We start from the raw sequence: 17,150 nt of genomic DNA, 5'->3' as shown, positions 1-17,150 counted from the left end.
TCGTTGTACACGCTTTGATCATCTCTGATACACGAACGGTTTAGTGATATATACCCCGGCGCCTGCTAGAACATGACGGCAGGGGAGTTTTCTACACTTTCTATCGAGACTTTGTGACCTAATAATGCCCTTATATTGTTTATCCCGTATCTGTCGCAATCGTTTCAGCTCAGTGAAACGGGGAGTTTGCGATTCAAATACCTGATCATGGTTGGTCGTTCCAGGCCAATACCCCATCCATGAACTCGTACGTCTTTGGGGAATCCCATAGGCTCCAACATTTCTGGACGGAACATTCCACTGTTCCCAACTTCGACCCATTTTTGTAGCGTAGGATGGAAGGCAAAAATCTCTAATGAAGGCTCCGTGTACGGGTTGTACGCGGGTTTGAATCGAACTTGTTCCAGACCCATCTTCTTGAAGAAAACACGCATGAAGCCTATTCCAAAGTCGGTAATACGTCGAAACCTTTGGATCCCAACACATACCTATCAAATCTGCCAACGTGAGATTACGGTCAGCAACGACGCCCTCAACCTGGTGGAACTCTGCTAAATGTGTGGCATCCATAGTTTCGTTTCGAAAGACTCTATCGATACTGAAAAGTTTTGCGGGACGGAAGTCATAACCTTTGGCATGGGACTCTCCATGAGCGGTGGTAGGCTTTGCACCATGCGTGAATTCGTTCGTATCGTCGTCCGGTTCCTCGCCTCTGCAACGAGCTGCAAGTTTGTACAGCATATGAGCTGACGAAGCGGTCGTATGCGTTCGAAGGAGAAGTTTTTTGGACTCTTTTTCCGACCAAGGAGCTCGATGACCTGTAGATCCGTATCCTCCCTTTTCATGTACGGTTGCGACCCGTTCGTAATACGACTTTTCTGGTGGGAGCGAAACAGGAGGATCTAATGTACATGTAATTATGGGAGCGAATTCATGTATAAATTCGCTGACCTGAGATGTAGAAAGTGTCCTGTAATTCTCGTGCAGGATGTTGCTGCGGAACGAATAGAGCATCGAAACACCAGAACGCGGATTCCACAAAAGTAGAGGTAGGCATTTCTGCAAAACTGATATCACGTAGTCAATGATGGGAAGCCGAATACGGAAAAGTTAGAAGTATGCACACCCCATTTCCAAGAAAATGGTCCGGATTTCCTCCCGGACCTTGAGCAGCGGATGAAGAGTGCCTCCCGAGGTAAGGATGCCCTCGGCATCGAAGTTGTATCTTTTGAAGGTTGATGTCTTCCATGTTCCCCTGTTTTGCAAGCGTTAGCGGTTGAACCGCAGCAGAGGAAGCAGGAAAGATGTTCACGTTGTAAGCATGTCTGCCGTGAGGTCGGTTTCGGGCTTAGCAGTAGATGTACTGAAGTTGGACCCTTTCTGCACTGTGAACCATTGACCCTTTCTGCAATTCGATGAAGGATCTCAGTACTCGTCTTGTTACTGATAAAAACCTCCAGACCGTTGAAGAATGAGCTTGCGTTTCCGAAGATCGGCCAACACCTTCTCTCCAGCTTTAAGATTACCTGTTGACTCTATTTCTTGAAGCTCTAGTTTTGCAGTATCTTTAATCGATTCAAGCTGTAGAGGAAAATATTCGACCGATTGTAGACGGAGAGTATATGTGCATTTACTGACCACTTTCACCAAGCCATCACCTTCCTTCCCGATCCATCCATTCTTGAACGCTCTACCTTGACCTACTTTTGCGGTCTCATCCCCGACTAGTTTCTTCAGTTCCACGGGAGACACCGGCCTTCCTTGACCTTTCACAGGAAGCGCAGACCAGACTCGAGCTTCATGTGATCCTTCCTTTGCTATTTGCGCACCTTCGGGAGTGAGACCATAGGAGAAAACTTCATGAGTCTCATATGTGACCATCTAGATAAATAAAACATAGTCCAGTCGATTATCGCGAAAGGATTGGTAAACGATATCTACATCTCGACTCAAAAGGGAGTTGAGAGCACCCAGGATCGCGATCTGCGAGTCATGAGAAGATGCAGGTTCGGATTCGCCTGGGATCGTGAGTTGCCGAGTATCTATTATAGTGGATTGAGAGTCTAGGGTATCGAGGATGCGTTTCTGCAGCGATTCGGCCATTGTGGTCAGAGATGAACGTAGTGCCTGACTCGATGATAGAATGATAACTTAAGTTGATTGACGCTCATATTCTCAATCCTCATTAGCTGGCAATCTACTTTGGTATAAACGGCAGAGTAAGTACAAGTCTGTGCACGTCATGACTTGCGTTTTATAACGCGCTCAGTCAATGCTTCAAGCCCCGATTTGGCCTCGCTGTCGGGCAATGGTTCAAGGACTCCTTTTGCCTGGTTGGCGTAATCAATTGCCAGGGCACGAGTGCGTTCAACACCGGACGATCTTGTGACCAAGTTCCGCGCCTATAGAGGATGTATTAGTGAGTCAACGGTGAAGAAGATCAACGGAGCAGAATACCAGTTCCACGTCGCCTGGGTTGCTAAACTTTCGTTGAATAAGCGGTCCCATCTCTGCATGTTCCTCCCATGCATATAGGGCTGGTCCGGTAGCCAGACCGAGCTGTAAATCAGCACCTCCAGGTTTACCTAGGGTATCCTCTACGGCATCATAGTCCAGAACATCGTCGACGAGCTGCAATTGAACGATTGGTATATTTCGAAACACAACAAGAAGAGTGAACGGGAAACCTGGAAGGCAATACCCAAATTTCTGCCGTAAGTATAGGCGACCTCCCTGTAAACCTCGCCCTCGGAGCATCCACCTAAACAAGTGGCAGCACGGGCACCTTTTGCCATAAGGCTTGCGGTTTTCATATACGTCTTCTGTAGATAGATGGTCCATGCATTTTTTACCATCTCTGGTGTCGGAAGAACACCGAGCTGCTCGCCATGAGCTTCCTGCATCTGAAGAATTTCTCCCTCGACCAGGTTTGCAACTATACTTGCAATAAGTTGTATGGCTTCTGGGTCACCCAAACGTGCGAGAGCAGCACTGGCGCGTCCCAGTATGAAGTTCCCTCCCAAAATGGAGAGTTTATTGCCGAACGATACTGGAGCAGAAGGACTCCCTCGACGAAGAGCGGATTCATCAATGACGTCGTCGTGTAGTAGGGATGCGGCGTGTATCATTTCGACTATCTGAGCGAGTCGAACTTGAGTAGGCAAAATTTGTGGTGGCGAGGTCAATGTTCGTTCGAGAATGGCTGACAACTCTTCGGGGTAAGGAGGTGGTGGGACATAAGGCTGAGGATTATGGAGACGAAATGTGGAGTCGAATCGGGCTGTGTGGCGGGGTATATAAGGATTCCAGTCATTTAGAACATCTGACCTGGAAAGAGGTTTGTCCAACCCTTCAGAAGAGTGAGCTATGCCTTGTGTTTCTGATTCCCAGTGCTTTTGCGGCCAATTCTCTCCCAGACCATTGGTAGCTTGAGAGAATAGTAGGACTATGAGAGGCCGTAACTGTTTCGACGGCTTGAGAAAGTAATATTTTGCAATGTCATGGAGCGTCGGATGTGCAGAACCCAGTAAGCGAACGAGATTTTCGTGAACTTGTGCAAGTTGAGGGCCAACCACGGAAAAAGGGTCTTTTCGATGGCTGGTAGAATGAAAGGAGCGAACTAGGGACCGTGAACTGGCCCATCTCAGCATCGCCTGTGTATAGACAAGAAAAAAGTTCTCACGTGAAATAATGCTTCCAATGTCTCCCACTTCCACTTGGGAACAGGTCTGGAATAATGTGCAGCCCAGTCTCAACACCGTCAAAGACAACTTGCGTGCTATACAAGCCCCAAACGCTCGTGTCATTCGCGTAGGCCAATTGGACTCGGAACTGTTAGATCAGGAATTAGTTCACCTCCTACAAGAACCTTTGACGAAGAGTCTATCTACTATCAATGTTTGTGTCCAATTTGTTGAATCCGGTAATCTCTAATTCTATTTCAAGGCCGTATGGGCAAGGAGATTGGAACCAGAGTTGACTATGCTACTCCAACTAGCGTTGTACAGATTTTCAATATGGAATTCCGGGGCAAGCTACGGCGCAAAGCTTCAAGGTCTACGATATATCGCGCCTACGCGTTCAAACGAAAATCTTGGTCGTATGTCCTTCTGACATGAATCACATTCGGTGTTCTCAGGTTCCAAATAGCCTCCGGAATCTCGCGTCGAATTCTTATGCTGCACGGGACCTTGACCATCATGATACCTTACCTTCATTCCCGCATTCGAAGTCGTGGATTATCTAATGCCTGGCCTGATGCTCCCTCCGCAGACCCTCGACGCAAAGCATGGGCAGTCCTGGGTACTTTGGAGTCGATACATTCAACAGCTGGTTTACTCAATTTTGTTGCATTTTTGTGGAACGGGTAGTATGTGAACCTTTACCGGATCGTTACATCAGAGTTCTAACGCGAAGCTATTGTTGTAGCTATCGTACGATAGCAGATAGACTACTCAACTTGCGTCTCGTTCCGTCACGAAGGCTCGTACAACGCGATGTCAGTTATGAATTCATGAATCGTCAGATGGTTTGGCACGCCTTCACGGTGAGAATCTACTACGGTCACATCCTGGAACAGCTTTCTCACATCTACTGCAGGAGTTCTTGTTATTCTTGCTTCCGCTCATCAACGCTCGCAAAGTCCAACGCGGGATAAAGCGAGTTACCTCATCGATAACTTCACTCCTAGGCACTTCCCAATCGACACGACCCTCGAATCATAATAAACGAGGAAAATACTGGTCGCTGCCTGAGGATCAGTGTGCCATTTGCGCTGAGAGCGCCTCCTTTAATCTCAATCCAACAGATCCGACTAATGTTTTCACGAACTTCACTGAATCCGTTTTACCCTCAACCTCACATGAACTGGACTCCGAAGCCCCGAAATATCCATTATACACACCTTACATTACTTCGTGCGGTCACCTGTATTGCTATCATTGCGTAGCGGAACGGATGATGCTGTTTGCCAATGACGGAGAGGACAAACAGGGATGGGAATGTCTCCGTTGTAGTGAACATGTGACGGAGGCGAACAGGTTCGTTATGGAAACAGTAGGGAGCGAGTGGAGTGGAAGTGACTATGAATTTAGTAGCGATTTAGATATCACAGATATGTCCGGATCTATAGGGACCTACAGTGAATCCGGACTATCAGAAGATAATTAGAATTCTGTACTACATAACAGCAAGAATCATGCCGGAACTACCGTGTAAGCGCAAAAGCAAAATAAGCACATGTTGCTTCTTTACGACCTCGCGATCTCGTCCTGTATCTGTTTGAGGACAGTAGGATCCGCTTGCGAGAGGTAGAGTTGTTGAAACTGGGCAGGACCACATATCGCCTCCGCTTCCCTCAAACCGGCTGCGACATACGAACTTAGCTGAGTCGTACGTACTGGGTCCTCGTCGTAGACCTCGAAGGGAATTCAGCCTTCACGGTAGGGAAACCTAAATGCCGTCTCTCTCATACCTGTTTTCTTCGATTATATTCGGGTGTTCCTTTGGTTCCCTGGTAAAAATCGTCAGGTGCGTCGTCAAGCTCCCAGTGACGTTGAAGAGTGTTCGAGGGCGTCCTAGCAAATCAAATTAACTTGCTTGCAGCTAACCACTGAACTCTAAAACATACTCGTCCTCGCCAAATTCTGAGGGATTACACCTTGCTTCCTTGATCTCCCCGAAAACATCAAGCCACAAGTTAAAAATTTCGGTCGGAACTCTCCGGAGGACAACAGGTCCACCAGTGGACACAAGGGCAGTGATGCCCATGGCGACAAGTTTTCGATGGCGAGGCTCAGACATGGCATCAAACTGGTAGTAACATCAGCATACGGATAATCCTGCCCAGGTAATAGAACCGACATACCTTGGCCCACCATTGATCCAAGAACAGTTCGTAAGTCTTTTCCTCGGAGAGCTTGAGTACAGGGGCGGCCGCTGTCACCAGGTGCAGAAAGCTTCGGGGGTCGGCCATAGCCATGCGGGCGAAGAGATACACTACCTCCAATTGAATTAATGTGTCGGTCTTGTGTCGAGTAGATTGTTAGTCAAAAAGAAAGAGGAAAAAATTTCACATACTTCATTCTCAATAAGGATACGAAGAAGATATGGGAATAAACCTGATAGATGTAAGGGTTCTGCCCAGAGGGAGTATCGTGTCGTCTGAATCAATAACTGTAGAGCAATCAAAGCCCCTTTCTGATTCTCCTGCATGGCGCTTCGGGTATAAATCGATAAAAATGCCTTGAATAAATCCATAGGACATATCTGGAAACCGTTTAGCACTGATAACCGGAATTCAATGACGTTGTCATACCTCCAAGATACGGGTGCCTTCCATTAATAAATACGACTCTACGATATTAATTAGGGATCCCAAAAGATCCAAGTTGCTTTTTAGGTGGCTCAAGCAGGTAGGGAACAAATCGAAGAGTGAGGGACGTCCCTCAGCCGCTGACAAAGTGTTTCGCATAGCTTCCTTCCATAGGATTACACCATCGCCGTCGAGATTCATCTGTATTGGTTCAGCAGGCTTCAAACAAAAAAGGTAAAAGCACACTCACCCCTTGTTTCATACTTTCCTGGACTAGCGGAACCACAATACTTGAAAGCGATGTGGATTGACCGCCGATAGCCTGGTGGATTTAGTCTCGTTCATTGCCTTGGGCCACGATAGAAGTGGTAAGCCTCACTTTAACAAGGTTCGTTACTGTAACTAGAAGCGAGTTTTTAAAAAGCCAGTTTGTTCCAGCCTCGAGCCCTGAAAACCGTTAGTCCAAAACCCCGGTGAGGAACTCGACGCTTACACATGGTCGGAAGAGGTACCGCAATAACAGGGACGATAGGAGCCATCTGCAACAATGAAATCACATTTTACATTGGTGAGATGAACAAACTTACATCAGTGCCTGCTCTTTCAATGACAACGTTAAGAGCATTATCCACTCGCCCTTTGCTCTCAAAGGTGTCCACTTCGGCTATTAGGTTCATCAACTCCGTCACTGCAGAAGAAAGAAATGGTCTGAACGAGTTCATGTCTAATTCCAAAGTCTGTAACGCCATTCAGTACGTCAAGCCTCGAACTGAACAACGAAAAACTGACATCGACCCCTTCTCTGATGGCCACCGCAGCAGTAAGTCGAACAACTGTATCTGTTCCCTCGCCTCGATTTCCAAGAAGATAGACCAGTATTTCCCATATTTTTGGATTGTTTGGGTCAACACACGAGTCGTACATTAACTTCCCTAACAACCAAGCAATCCTTCTCTTAAGAATTGGGGAACTGTAATGTTGTTAGCACGCCTGAACGATACAGTACCCATGACTTACCTTGCTCTAGTATCGCGAACCTCAACATGAAGGACCCTCTCAATCCATGGTGGTAAGTCAATGATATCTTTAACTCGTCTGCAACACCGTCCTAGCGCACAGTATAATGCTTCTTTTTGTAGTGTGCTATTGAGATCCAGTGCCGTTTGCTCTGCAGCACCCTGTCAATTTTAAACCGATTCCCGGTCATCAGACTACATACCTGCGACTTGTTGGAATGTGACTTGTAGCAGCGGTGCGACGAATTCCGGGAATTGATTTGAAACTTGCATGAGTACACGCTCCGAACAAGCCTGATAACCAGTATGAATGAAATCCCAAGCGACGGGCCTACAATGGTGATATACACACTCGAAGCTCAAACTCCCATTGTTCATTTTCCGTCTCTTCAGCAGTGACCCACTCTTCAGGATCCGTGACCCAAGTATCGAGATCCTTCGCATTCAATGGGAGAAAACGAGTGACGATCAACTTGACCGCGTCCTCCACAAACTGGCGAGACAGCGCTGCTAAACGTTGAATAGACGGGTAAGTACAGGTCGAACAAAACATACTGTTTCTATTCGGAGTGCCATCACGTCGTACTGAAGCGTATTGTCCCAGTGTTTCTTTGAAAAGGACCATGCCTTGTACAAGGAACCGAACAGGATATACAGCTGTGTTGGAGTCTGCGGATTTGTTAACTCAACCCATAGGCCGCATAAATCGACATACCTTCAATGGAACCCGGCGGCGAAGATCCTGCTTGTGTGATTTGAGCCCAGTAGAACGCGACAAGGTCGGCAGAACCAGGTATGTCTACGAACCGCTTTTGGTGTAGGACACAGAGGCGGCGGAAAAATTTCCCAATGCGACGAATGTGTTTACTCATAAGTTCGACAAATTTTGTATTTGTTTCGCTTGCCGCAATTACAGTGGTACGCCACCCGACCAATGACTTCAGCTGGAGAGCTGATACTTCAAAGACCAAGTAGATCTGCGTCAGAGTGTCAGTGAGGTAAACAAAAGAGAACGAGTTTCCAACTACCCATGCGTTACGTTTTTGGGCTTCTTCTTGACTCATTTTATCAGTTCTTTGCCACAGCCAGGTGGCAAGGATACTTAGAGATTTGTAGACAAGATCGGCGAGTGCCAGATCAGTAGATATTAGCTCTGAGGGTGCGGCAGCGTGTAAAGGCAGTGTCGCGATGATTCGATTGTAATAGGTCTGAAGGACACTATGGAGAGATTCAACAATCTTGCAAGGTATTTCAGCACGATTCCGCCAAATAGTATGCAAGAGCTCGCCTGGGCCATCTGCTTTAAACCATTCGGCATTTTAATGGCAGATAACTCCTTAAGAACGCCGCATAACATCTGAAGACTCCTTCTGAGCTTGAGTGCGATATTTTCTCCTTTGTCATTCGCTGTATATCGTTGGACCAAACATTGATCAATGATGCTCATGAGATCTGTGAGTAGAGAAGGCCTTTTGATGATCACATTGAGAAATGTGGGGGATGAAAGAGAAGAAACGCACCATTGTTGAGGATAATCCATCCGCGCAATCTTTGCCATCGAAATTTGCATGCATCCTGCGATCTGCGAGGCTCACAAAGTCGGGATAACCCCAATTCATTGCAGTACATCGAAAGATCTCACAGTATCATCTTCCTCGTCAATAAACACAAGGAATCTTGACCGAATGTTTGCTCTATGAGCGTCATTTTGAATTCTGGATTTCAATTAGATACGGATACATTCAGGAGAGGTCAAAACTGGCACCGACTTCCTCGATTTCCATGACTTCAACGCTTCATTCTTGAACTGGATGCTAGCCTGTTTCCGTACGTAAGGTGAGATCGATCGTTCCGCTGCAATCTGGTGCAATGCATCGAAGATGCCATGGAGCTGTAGCATCTCTTTAAACCGTTTTGAGCATGCTTGAACCTGCTGAAGGTCGGAAGACGTCGCCCCCGTCATTATTTGATACAGCTCAGTAGTAGAAGCATCTTGCATAACAACGCCCTCTGCAATCGATGCTTGATTCATAGCAGCTAAGAGGAAGTAGGATGAGAAGAATAAATGTACGCACTATAGACCACATGTACCGTGGTAACTTGGCAGTCGCGTCGCGTCTACATTTCGCCCCAGTGAATGCCTATTCGCTCCCGCCATTGCTCTATTACGCGTTGCACTGTTCTGAACTTTCGAAGAGTCCACGGAATGGCTCCGTATCGCGTAGAAGACTGTGATGAACTTGTAGAGGACTCAGAGCCAGAGAGAGAGGTCATCAGACGGGCTTTCAGGTCAAAATTCTCTTGCCACTCGACGTCTACAGTTAATCATGCCTGTCTTAGCCATACACGAGATGTAGCTCGACTGGCATCGCCTGTAAGCATTATTGATATTTCAGGTCTGTCTATAGCTCCATATCTGTACCTCATCTTGGCTGACTGATGCCTTAGACGATAGTTTTACACCACCACGGTCGGGAGAGCACGAGTTGATAAGCATAATCGAATTCACTTGTGCGTTGGAGATTTCTGATGTGGTCGTCTCTACTTACATGCGCAGCAAGCTCTATATCGTCACCTTTGTCCATCTCCATTCCAGTTACAGGCGCGAACAAACCCTCCGATTCTGATCCACCCTCAGTCGTACGAAATGATGTTACCGAAGGTGATTTACCATCAGACGATGAAATCCCCCCCCTCGGTCTGGCCAAGTTCTCTTTCAACTCTCACTCAAGAGGCAAGGCGACCATCTCGCGCCCATCTTTGGCCTCTACTCCTCCATTGCCAGAGCATATATCCAATTCCGCAAACGACCCGAAATCAACTACCAGGAAAAAGGCGTCAGGAAGCAGTCACCGATTCTCTGTCGAATTCCCATACCAGGACATGGCTAGACTACTCAGATGTGTAGCGTGCAACATTCATTGGACTGTTAGGAAAACCGCTTCACAAAAGACTGCACATATTCAGTCCTGTTCCAAGAAGAAAGGCCTCACAGAAGATACTGTTCGGCAACTCATTAGCAAAGAGCTCAACGCGGCACCTCTCGCTCTATGTCAGAAGGAGAAGGAGAAGGCGTCCTCCCCTGAAGCACCGCCTACAACGATCCTTTCTGAGATTGTGCAAGAAGCAGCCCCGAAAAAGCGAACCAAACGCCAGGATGTAGTCATGACAGTGAAGTGCCTTGGTGAAACTCGAGGTGCTATCTTGGATCGGGCGCAGAGGGTTTTTGCACAAAGCAGTTCCACTTTTGGGGCGCTCCATAGTTCAGATCACCCCTCCCATGAAGAAGGAAGAATGAAAACTATTTTCCCGTCCACACCCGAATTTGGGTCGAGCCGTCTTGCTCGAACAGCGGGCGCGAAAAAATCCATGTTTAACTCTCCTACATCCCCTGAGAACCAACGAGTTTCGAGTCTTCCTACCCTTGGGTCTACTCTCGAACCCGGTTCAACATTATCCCCGCACGTTTTGGCCAAATCCGATGCATCTAACAAGGCCATGATAACGGCTACGCTCAACAAGGTTAGTCCTGTATGTCCTTTTCCCCGGCTAACTGACATAACTAGAGTATAACTCGCTGCTTATAGAACACGTCGACCGTTACTCCCCTCGTCTATCTATCATCAAGCTCAAGCGATACTTCCGCGGATTCCCCTGACCCGACGAGGGACCACCGCAGCTTAAGGCTCTGTGGCCCAGTCGACGTTGCAGATCCCAGTGCGGATTATGCTGAAGAACAAGATGACGTATATCTACATTACTCCCCGCCAAATGCTACCTCAATATGGGACAGTCATCCTATTCCTGATACAACTGCTACTGTTGCATCCAGTGTAAATGTTTCAGGGACAAAACCGAAACTTACCCCCTCTAAGCGAAGGCGGAAACAAGCCGGAAAGGGAGCTGCCCCGGAACCCCTGTTCGATGACGCCTGGGAAGAGCAAATTAGGGACAATATACGAGCCGACAAAGAACTACACATGCGTATTTTGCGTTATGAGGTGCGCGTATGTTTGACTATGACTAAGATGAAGCCATTTTGTTCATGATTCCACGGTCACGCAGCCCATCTCCTTCAAAACTTTTCTTGAATACACCCCCACTAACGACGTCGAATCTAATGGCAAAATTAAGGTTGCCTTAAAGCACTTTCTCGATAAGCAGGTAACGTAACATGATGCCTCAGTTAACCGATAACGTTTTCTCATCCCATCTTCAAAGGCGATTCATTTCTATGACGAGGAAACTATGGGTAGAAGGCGATAATTTACTGGATATATATACATTATACGAGCAACAAGCTCAACCTCAACATAACCTATCTCTCATGCTAGTTAAATGCATTTCATTTCATTTAAGGGCGACTTCAGATAACCCCGCAACTTCGATGACTCCGCCCACAAGGTGCAGGCTACCGGTAACCAACACATCCACTCTTTCAGGATCTTCAAGGGATGTGATGACGTCGATCGCGTGTTCGACCGAAGGTAATACGTGTATCTGGTCACCGCGGAATTGGGGATGTATCGATTGCCATGCCTCGGCCAACTGATTCTGGGTTTGCAGGTGCTTGAGATCATCGTCTGGGATGGCGACAGCAGCCAAGTCTGACAACAATGAATTAGCTATACACCTTGCTATAGATGTAATAATTTCAACTCGATACCAACCTCCTTTGAACTTTCCGTTAGCGTAAGTAACATTGGTGCAAAAGATTACCCGGTCGAAGAAGTCTCGCGCATTGATGTGGGTTTTATGGTGCTTCAGTTGCGTACAAACCACGTCATGCATGGTGGACAGAAATGAGGATCCAGAACGTCCGCTTGTACAATTGAAGACCAAGACCCTGCAGGAGTTCCTGGGTAGAATTATTGAGCCACAGAAAAGGCCTGCCAGGTAAACTTACGCATTATGTCGCGGTGAAAGGGCAGCGTTTGGGCTAATGAACCATCGCATGCAACATTCAAGACTCTCTGTAGTATGTGCACCGTCCAAATACCAGGTGATTTTTGGATGTGAAGGGTCAACGACAGTCTGACAACGTCCTGGCCAATTTGCAACCTCCAGACCTGTTCGAAACTTTTCAGAGAGGTGCGCGGATTCATCCGGTGTCTCCTGAGAATGGAGAAATGATTTCGCAAGATGAACCGCCAGAGTCGCATTTTGGACTTGATGTTCGCCAGCTAGCCCTAATGTATGTATATCAACACCCAAAACTCGGGAATTTGGTGTCGGTCAAATTACCTAGTCTGAGAGTTTCTAGTTCTCCAACCGGGGCGACAACTACAAACTCGGAGGCCTACCGAAGGCGTCAAATACCGCGGGGAATAGGAAAACCGAACCACATCATACCTTAAGCTCCTTCGCTCTTTGTTCTAAAACATTCAGGCCCTCTTCCGGTTGATTAACCGTCAAAGCGGGTACACCTTCCTGAAATCACTATTCAGTTAGGATAACTTCGGCGTCTGGTTGGAGTATTCGGACCTTATAAATCCCTCCCTTTTGCCATGCAATCTCTTTCAGTGTCTTCCCAAGAACAGACACATGGTCGATCCCCAGAGCGGTGACGCCAGTGACAACAGGCTTCGGTACGATATTGGTGCTGTCGTAAGTACCACCAACACCTACTTCCAGAACAGTAGCATCGACTTTCAACGTCAAAAATGTATGGAAGGCTAGAAGTGTAATAAACCGGAAATATCCTGGCATGAGGGAAGTTTTTTCATGCTGTCTCTGACGACTGTGTTCGTCAAAAAATATGCAAGCGTTCTGAGAGTGACAGACCTGCGTATTGGTCTGTAATCTATCCCAGACTTCGAAAAAAAATCGTGCAAAATCTTCCTCTGGCAACGACCGACCGTTGATACGTATTCGCTCACGGACTGCCACCAGATGGGGGGAAGTATAAAGACCTATATTTCAGTGTTTTAGTCACTATCTCGGAGGTTGTGTGAAAAGTTCTAATCCACCAATCTTCCAATCAGGTTTCACGTTCTGCAAAATAGAGCTTGTAAAAGCGCTTGTTGACCCTTTGCCCTTGGTTCCGGTGATATGGATGACATTGAGTGCGTTGAGGTCCTCTGGCTGGCATTCATTCTCAACATCTCGACCTCACATTGGGAGACTTGCCGCGCAGACGTACGCAATATCCTATCCGTCCCAGATACTCCAACATTTCGGGGATGGCTAAATTGCTCGACTTCCCTCCCGATGCACGAACAGCGTCCAGAGTAGCAGCGTTGGATTGCAACGAGTTGAGATGTTGAACGGCATCTTTGTAAGATCTTGTGGACATGTTGGACATTTGGGACCGCACTAAACTGGAGATATTCGTCACTGAGCACCTGAAGAACGGAAGAGAGGAGAGAAAACGGTGCTGCATAAGCGTAGAAATCGATCCAGACCATTCTGCCGCTTCATTTTCTTGGAGCACGTGTGAGATAAGATAAGATCTGTGTCGTGATTCAAATAGAAAAACTAGCCCCTCTTCACGACAAGGGAACGTGATTGGTTTGATGGTTGGTTCTTCTTTCTTTCCTCATCCATCCTACCCACTCGCCTTACCTATCTCATTGTATCTCATTCCATTTCTATGGTTGACCTGTAAATCTATTTACATGGAACGTTATTTTTCTGTCACCAAGTCCCGAACGACTGCCTCTGCAAACCCCAATAAGACTACCGGCTCCAGTTTAGCAACTCGTTCGACCAAGCATTTTAATACAAGACTCAAACCTTATGTCACGAAGAAAGAAGAGCGTAATCCCAAGTCGTCAGTCTATGTGATATGTTTTTCGGTCGACTACGCCTTAACGTTCTACCTTCCTCAGGCTCCTAACCCACTTGCCTGACGATGTCACTCCTTCATCGACTGTGATCACTAAGCTATTATTGAAGACTCTAAATGATGAACTAAATCCAATAACGCACTCCGACATTGGCCTTCGTTCCGGTGCGCGCATTCACCCACGATACATGTACAGTCGCTAATATTACGGTCATAATTTCTACCGGTAGATCATGTTGTTTCGATGGCGGGAGGACACCAGCACGCAGAAGAACGACGACATCGCGGATACCATGAAGAACGTAATCGAAAATTGGCCGAACAGGCGGAAATTGCCACAAAATCGACTTCGGATACCGAGCGCAAAGTGCTACGCGGTGTGAGGGTTTTTATCAACGGGTATCTTGCAGGAACGACAGACATTGAGATGAAGAGAATCGTCACGGAAGCGGGAGGCTCAACATTGTTCGTTATCAAGTTCTCTGCTCTATTGGGCTATTACCCCTTGACACCATTTCCCTAGAGCGGCTGCCTCGGGGGCGACGCATATCTTAACTTCCCAACCTTTGAGCGGTTCCAAGACACATAAGCTATTGACGAAAAAGTTCAAGTCAATAGTTCACGTGGTCAAACCCGAATGGGTGTTCGACAGTATTAAAGCGGGTAGGAGGCGCCCTGAACGAGAGTACGGTGTCATCAAGGACAGCACCACGCAGAAATTGTCTGAGATGTGGAAGGAATAACAGTATTAATATTAGTAGTGACGTCGCGTACTACAAACGCCTTTTCCCGACGGCAATCACCTTGTTAGAAACGAAACTACATAAGTACAGTGCGGATTCTGCGGGCCGCCGCACCTCGAAGTTTTGTATGACCCCGCTCTCCGCCTCTTTCCACCCCTTGCCACCCCTTGCTCCACACAGGGTACTCGTGGTCCTTTGCTGGTCAGCTGGTACATAGTATCTCCTCCAAGACCCGCAAGACCCGCATGATGACGGTTACGTTGGAGGCTTAAAAACGGAAAACGGGTTCATATGTAAATACCGAAAAGTGCGACCAGAATCACCCCATCTACCTTGTGTTTTATGATGGTCATTGGAAAATTGCTCTCCTTACTCATTGCAGGCCTTCCCGCAATTGTTGTTGCCGCCAATGGCAGTGGTATTGCAGACGCCGATGTGACAGTGAGCTCGTCGTAATTTGTTGCCTTTCCTGCTTCAAATAGTTTTTCGTTCCAGACCTCGAACGTCGTGAAATTGAGCGCTCCCGATGGGTCAGCTCGTGCAACGTTTGTTAAAACCGGCGCGACGTTGACGCACTTTTGGGTCAAAGACAAAGTAATCTCTTCCACTCTATAATACAGTATACTCCGTTCTAACCGATCTACGAGCAAGCATGGAAAATTCCGGGACATTGCGATAGGATTCGACAATCTCGTGAGAGACGTTGTCTACGCTAATATCAACTAACGGATAGCTAATCAACACGAACCAACACGACAGACTGAATATGAGACGGCAGAATCAGGCACGTTGTATTTCGGTCCCATAGTCGGAAGGTATGACAATTTTCAGCTCCTGGATACTCATCTCCAGCTAAAGATATCGTATAGATATGCCAACAGAATTCGTAACGGCAAATTTACCATACCCATCTCAAAAAACGCGTCGGGTTCTGGAAAGCAATTTCAGGTTCCAAAGAACACGAATAATGGCGAGTCGAATGGTGTCTGTATCCGGTTTGAACATGTGTGCGACTTCCTTCATGTAGGCAGCGACACTTTACACGGCGGCTTTGACGGATATAACACCCGTACCTGGGAGATACTGGCGCGCTCTACAAATTCAGTCACTTTCACACTCGTCGACCCCGACGGCAAAGAAGGATTCCCGGGCTTCGTGTTCAACACAGTAAGCAAGTTAAAGCTTTCTGTTACATGTTTTATCATGAGTGACTCGTGTCGCAGGCCACATATACGCTAGAGCACGATTCAAACTTCAAGATCAGTCTACGTGCTTGGGCGACTGAAAAGACGCCTATCATGCTTAGTGGCCACCATTTCTGGAACTTGGAAGCCTATCAAGAGAGCGAGGACCTTTTGTCCCATTTTGTGCAATTCAATTCTTCTCGTTTTGTTGCCACCGACGGAAAGTTGATTCCTACTGGAGAACTAACCAGTGTCGAAAATACCCCTTTGGATTTTCGAAAAGCCAAGTCTATTGGGGGCAGTATTAACGACACTGCGGTGGCAGAGTACTGTGGAACAGGTAGATGTCGCAATCACTTTCCTTCCAAAAAATCCACTACATACCAGTTTGGTAGGCTGCGTGGGTTTCGATAACTGCTGGGTTTACGACAACGTCGAAAAGACGCCCATCTTTTCCGTCTGGAGCACTAATTCCGGAATCAAGTGTGTCTCAACCACGTCAAATATGAACTCAGAACTGAGCCAGTAACTAAATAGGTTGGATATAACCACTAATCAGCCTGCACTTCAGGTTAGTAGTGTATCAAACCACATGATCCGTGACTGACAAGATGTCTTGATAATAGATTTACACCTGCAATGGCTTGGATGGGACAATCCCCAGGAAAAAGGAGCAAGGTGGGCCTGAAGCAACCTATGGCAAACACTCTTGCCTTGTCATTGAACAAGAGTCGATAATTGATGCTATCAATAACCCGGAATTTGGTGTTAACCAGATATTTGGACCGGAGCGCAGATATGAGTGGGAAGCCGTTTATAGATTTTCGAGATTAACATGAGAATACGTTGTACATATGAAGGCGATGGTAACTGGAAATGGATTAAATCAGTCAGCTCGGCAATGTTGTGGATGGGTAGGGAAGAAAGATCAGGACACCCGAGCGTAAATAGGGTGCCAGGAAAAGTGTCGTCGATGCGAACTAGAAAGCACGCTTGGTCTGGTGCACAGCAAGAAGATCATCATGAAAGCAAAAAAAGGTATCGATACTCACAATTGGACGGTGAGGAACGAAAGCGAAAAGAAGTGGAAAAAAAAAGAAAGAAAAA

General features: G+C 47.0%; 8 protein-coding genes across 9 annotated transcripts; 4 read left to right on the top strand and 4 right to left on the bottom strand.

The window, feature by feature from the left end:
- Positions 1-65: 65 nt before the first annotated feature.
- E1B28_004207 (uncharacterized protein) lies at positions 66-2,103 on the bottom strand (the record flags this gene model as incomplete). Its single annotated transcript, XM_043148668.1, has 9 exons — positions 66-150; positions 202-439; positions 489-902; positions 952-1,067; positions 1,127-1,255; positions 1,313-1,405; positions 1,463-1,581; positions 1,639-1,881; positions 1,942-2,103. The coding sequence occupies 9 exons, from the start codon at positions 2,101-2,103 to the stop codon at positions 66-68; spliced, it is 1,599 nt and encodes a 532-aa protein (XP_043013268.1).
- A 59-nt stretch (positions 2,104-2,162) lies between these two features.
- E1B28_004206 (uncharacterized protein) lies at positions 2,163-3,675 on the bottom strand. Its single transcript, XM_043148667.1, has 2 exons — positions 2,458-3,675; positions 2,163-2,402 (listed from the first exon to the last, which is right to left on the bottom strand). The coding sequence occupies exon 1, from the start codon at positions 3,648-3,650 to the stop codon at positions 2,598-2,600; it is 1,053 nt and encodes a 350-aa protein (XP_043013267.1). The 5' UTR covers positions 3,651-3,675; the 3' UTR covers positions 2,163-2,402; positions 2,458-2,597.
- A 24-nt stretch (positions 3,676-3,699) lies between these two features.
- On the top strand, positions 3,700-5,169 carry E1B28_004205 (uncharacterized protein; the record flags this gene model as incomplete). The annotated part of the gene is made up of 5 exons (XM_043148666.1): positions 3,700-3,897; positions 3,946-4,099; positions 4,150-4,369; positions 4,429-4,546; positions 4,600-5,169. The coding sequence occupies 5 exons, from the start codon at positions 3,700-3,702 to the stop codon at positions 5,167-5,169; spliced, it is 1,260 nt and encodes a 419-aa protein (XP_043013266.1).
- E1B28_004204 (uncharacterized protein) lies at positions 5,025-9,414 on the bottom strand. 2 transcript variants are annotated; one of them, XM_043148664.1, is made up of 21 exons: positions 9,099-9,414; positions 8,972-9,044; positions 8,850-8,911; positions 8,618-8,798; positions 8,358-8,567; positions 8,045-8,306; positions 7,885-7,998; positions 7,682-7,836; positions 7,533-7,623; positions 7,331-7,481; positions 7,103-7,283; positions 6,901-7,050; positions 6,807-6,852; positions 6,693-6,760; positions 6,564-6,635; positions 6,317-6,514; positions 6,079-6,267; positions 5,867-6,025; positions 5,630-5,811; positions 5,474-5,576; positions 5,025-5,417 (listed from the first exon to the last, which is right to left on the bottom strand). In XM_043148664.1, the coding sequence occupies exons 1-21, from the start codon at positions 9,359-9,361 to the stop codon at positions 5,250-5,252; spliced, it is 3,078 nt and encodes a 1,025-aa protein (XP_043013264.1). In that variant the 5' UTR covers positions 9,362-9,414; the 3' UTR covers positions 5,025-5,249. The 2 variants fall into 2 exon arrangements, with proteins under 2 accessions (XP_043013264.1, XP_043013265.1); XM_043148665.1 differs by lacking the exons at positions 5,025-5,417; positions 5,474-5,576; positions 5,630-5,811 and having other exon boundaries at positions 6,003-6,267.
- A 28-nt stretch (positions 9,415-9,442) lies between these two features.
- E1B28_004203 (uncharacterized protein) lies at positions 9,443-11,640 on the top strand. Its single transcript, XM_043148663.1, has 6 exons — positions 9,443-9,725; positions 9,778-9,840; positions 9,887-10,851; positions 10,917-11,330; positions 11,395-11,493; positions 11,551-11,640. The coding sequence occupies exons 1-6, from the start codon at positions 9,467-9,469 to the stop codon at positions 11,593-11,595; spliced, it is 1,845 nt and encodes a 614-aa protein (XP_043013263.1). The 5' UTR covers positions 9,443-9,466; the 3' UTR covers positions 11,596-11,640.
- Positions 11,641-11,679: 39 nt separating this feature from the next.
- Positions 11,680-13,706, bottom strand: E1B28_004202 (uncharacterized protein; the record flags this gene model as incomplete). The annotated part of the gene is made up of 9 exons (XM_043148662.1): positions 13,472-13,706; positions 13,299-13,413; positions 13,114-13,241; positions 12,814-13,062; positions 12,682-12,759; positions 12,574-12,628; positions 12,236-12,518; positions 12,000-12,187; positions 11,680-11,936 (listed from the first exon to the last, which is right to left on the bottom strand). The coding sequence occupies exons 1-9, from the start codon at positions 13,631-13,633 to the stop codon at positions 11,680-11,682; spliced, it is 1,515 nt and encodes a 504-aa protein (XP_043013262.1). The 5' UTR covers positions 13,634-13,706.
- Positions 13,707-13,946: 240 nt separating this feature from the next.
- On the top strand, positions 13,947-14,859 carry E1B28_004201 (uncharacterized protein; the record flags this gene model as incomplete). Its single annotated transcript, XM_043148661.1, has 4 exons — positions 13,947-14,101; positions 14,160-14,281; positions 14,347-14,581; positions 14,640-14,859. The coding sequence occupies 4 exons, from the start codon at positions 13,947-13,949 to the stop codon at positions 14,857-14,859; spliced, it is 732 nt and encodes a 243-aa protein (XP_043013261.1).
- A 120-nt stretch (positions 14,860-14,979) lies between these two features.
- Positions 14,980-16,938, top strand: E1B28_004200 (uncharacterized protein). Its single transcript, XM_043148660.1, has 10 exons — positions 14,980-15,300; positions 15,355-15,453; positions 15,511-15,552; positions 15,619-15,674; positions 15,729-15,829; positions 15,887-16,026; positions 16,083-16,383; positions 16,439-16,526; positions 16,581-16,614; positions 16,670-16,938. Exons 1-10 carry the CDS (start codon positions 15,202-15,204, stop codon positions 16,880-16,882), a joined length of 1,173 nt encoding a protein of 390 aa, XP_043013260.1. The 5' UTR covers positions 14,980-15,201; the 3' UTR covers positions 16,883-16,938.
- The last annotated feature ends 212 nt before the right edge of the window (positions 16,939-17,150 follow it).

Source organism: Marasmius oreades, chromosome 2 (assembly GCF_018924745.1).
Source record: "Marasmius oreades isolate 03SP1 chromosome 2, whole genome shotgun sequence".
Lineage (NCBI taxonomy): Eukaryota > Fungi > Basidiomycota > Agaricomycetes > Agaricales > Marasmiaceae > Marasmius > Marasmius oreades.
This window is presented reverse-complemented; position numbering and strand designations above follow the sequence as displayed.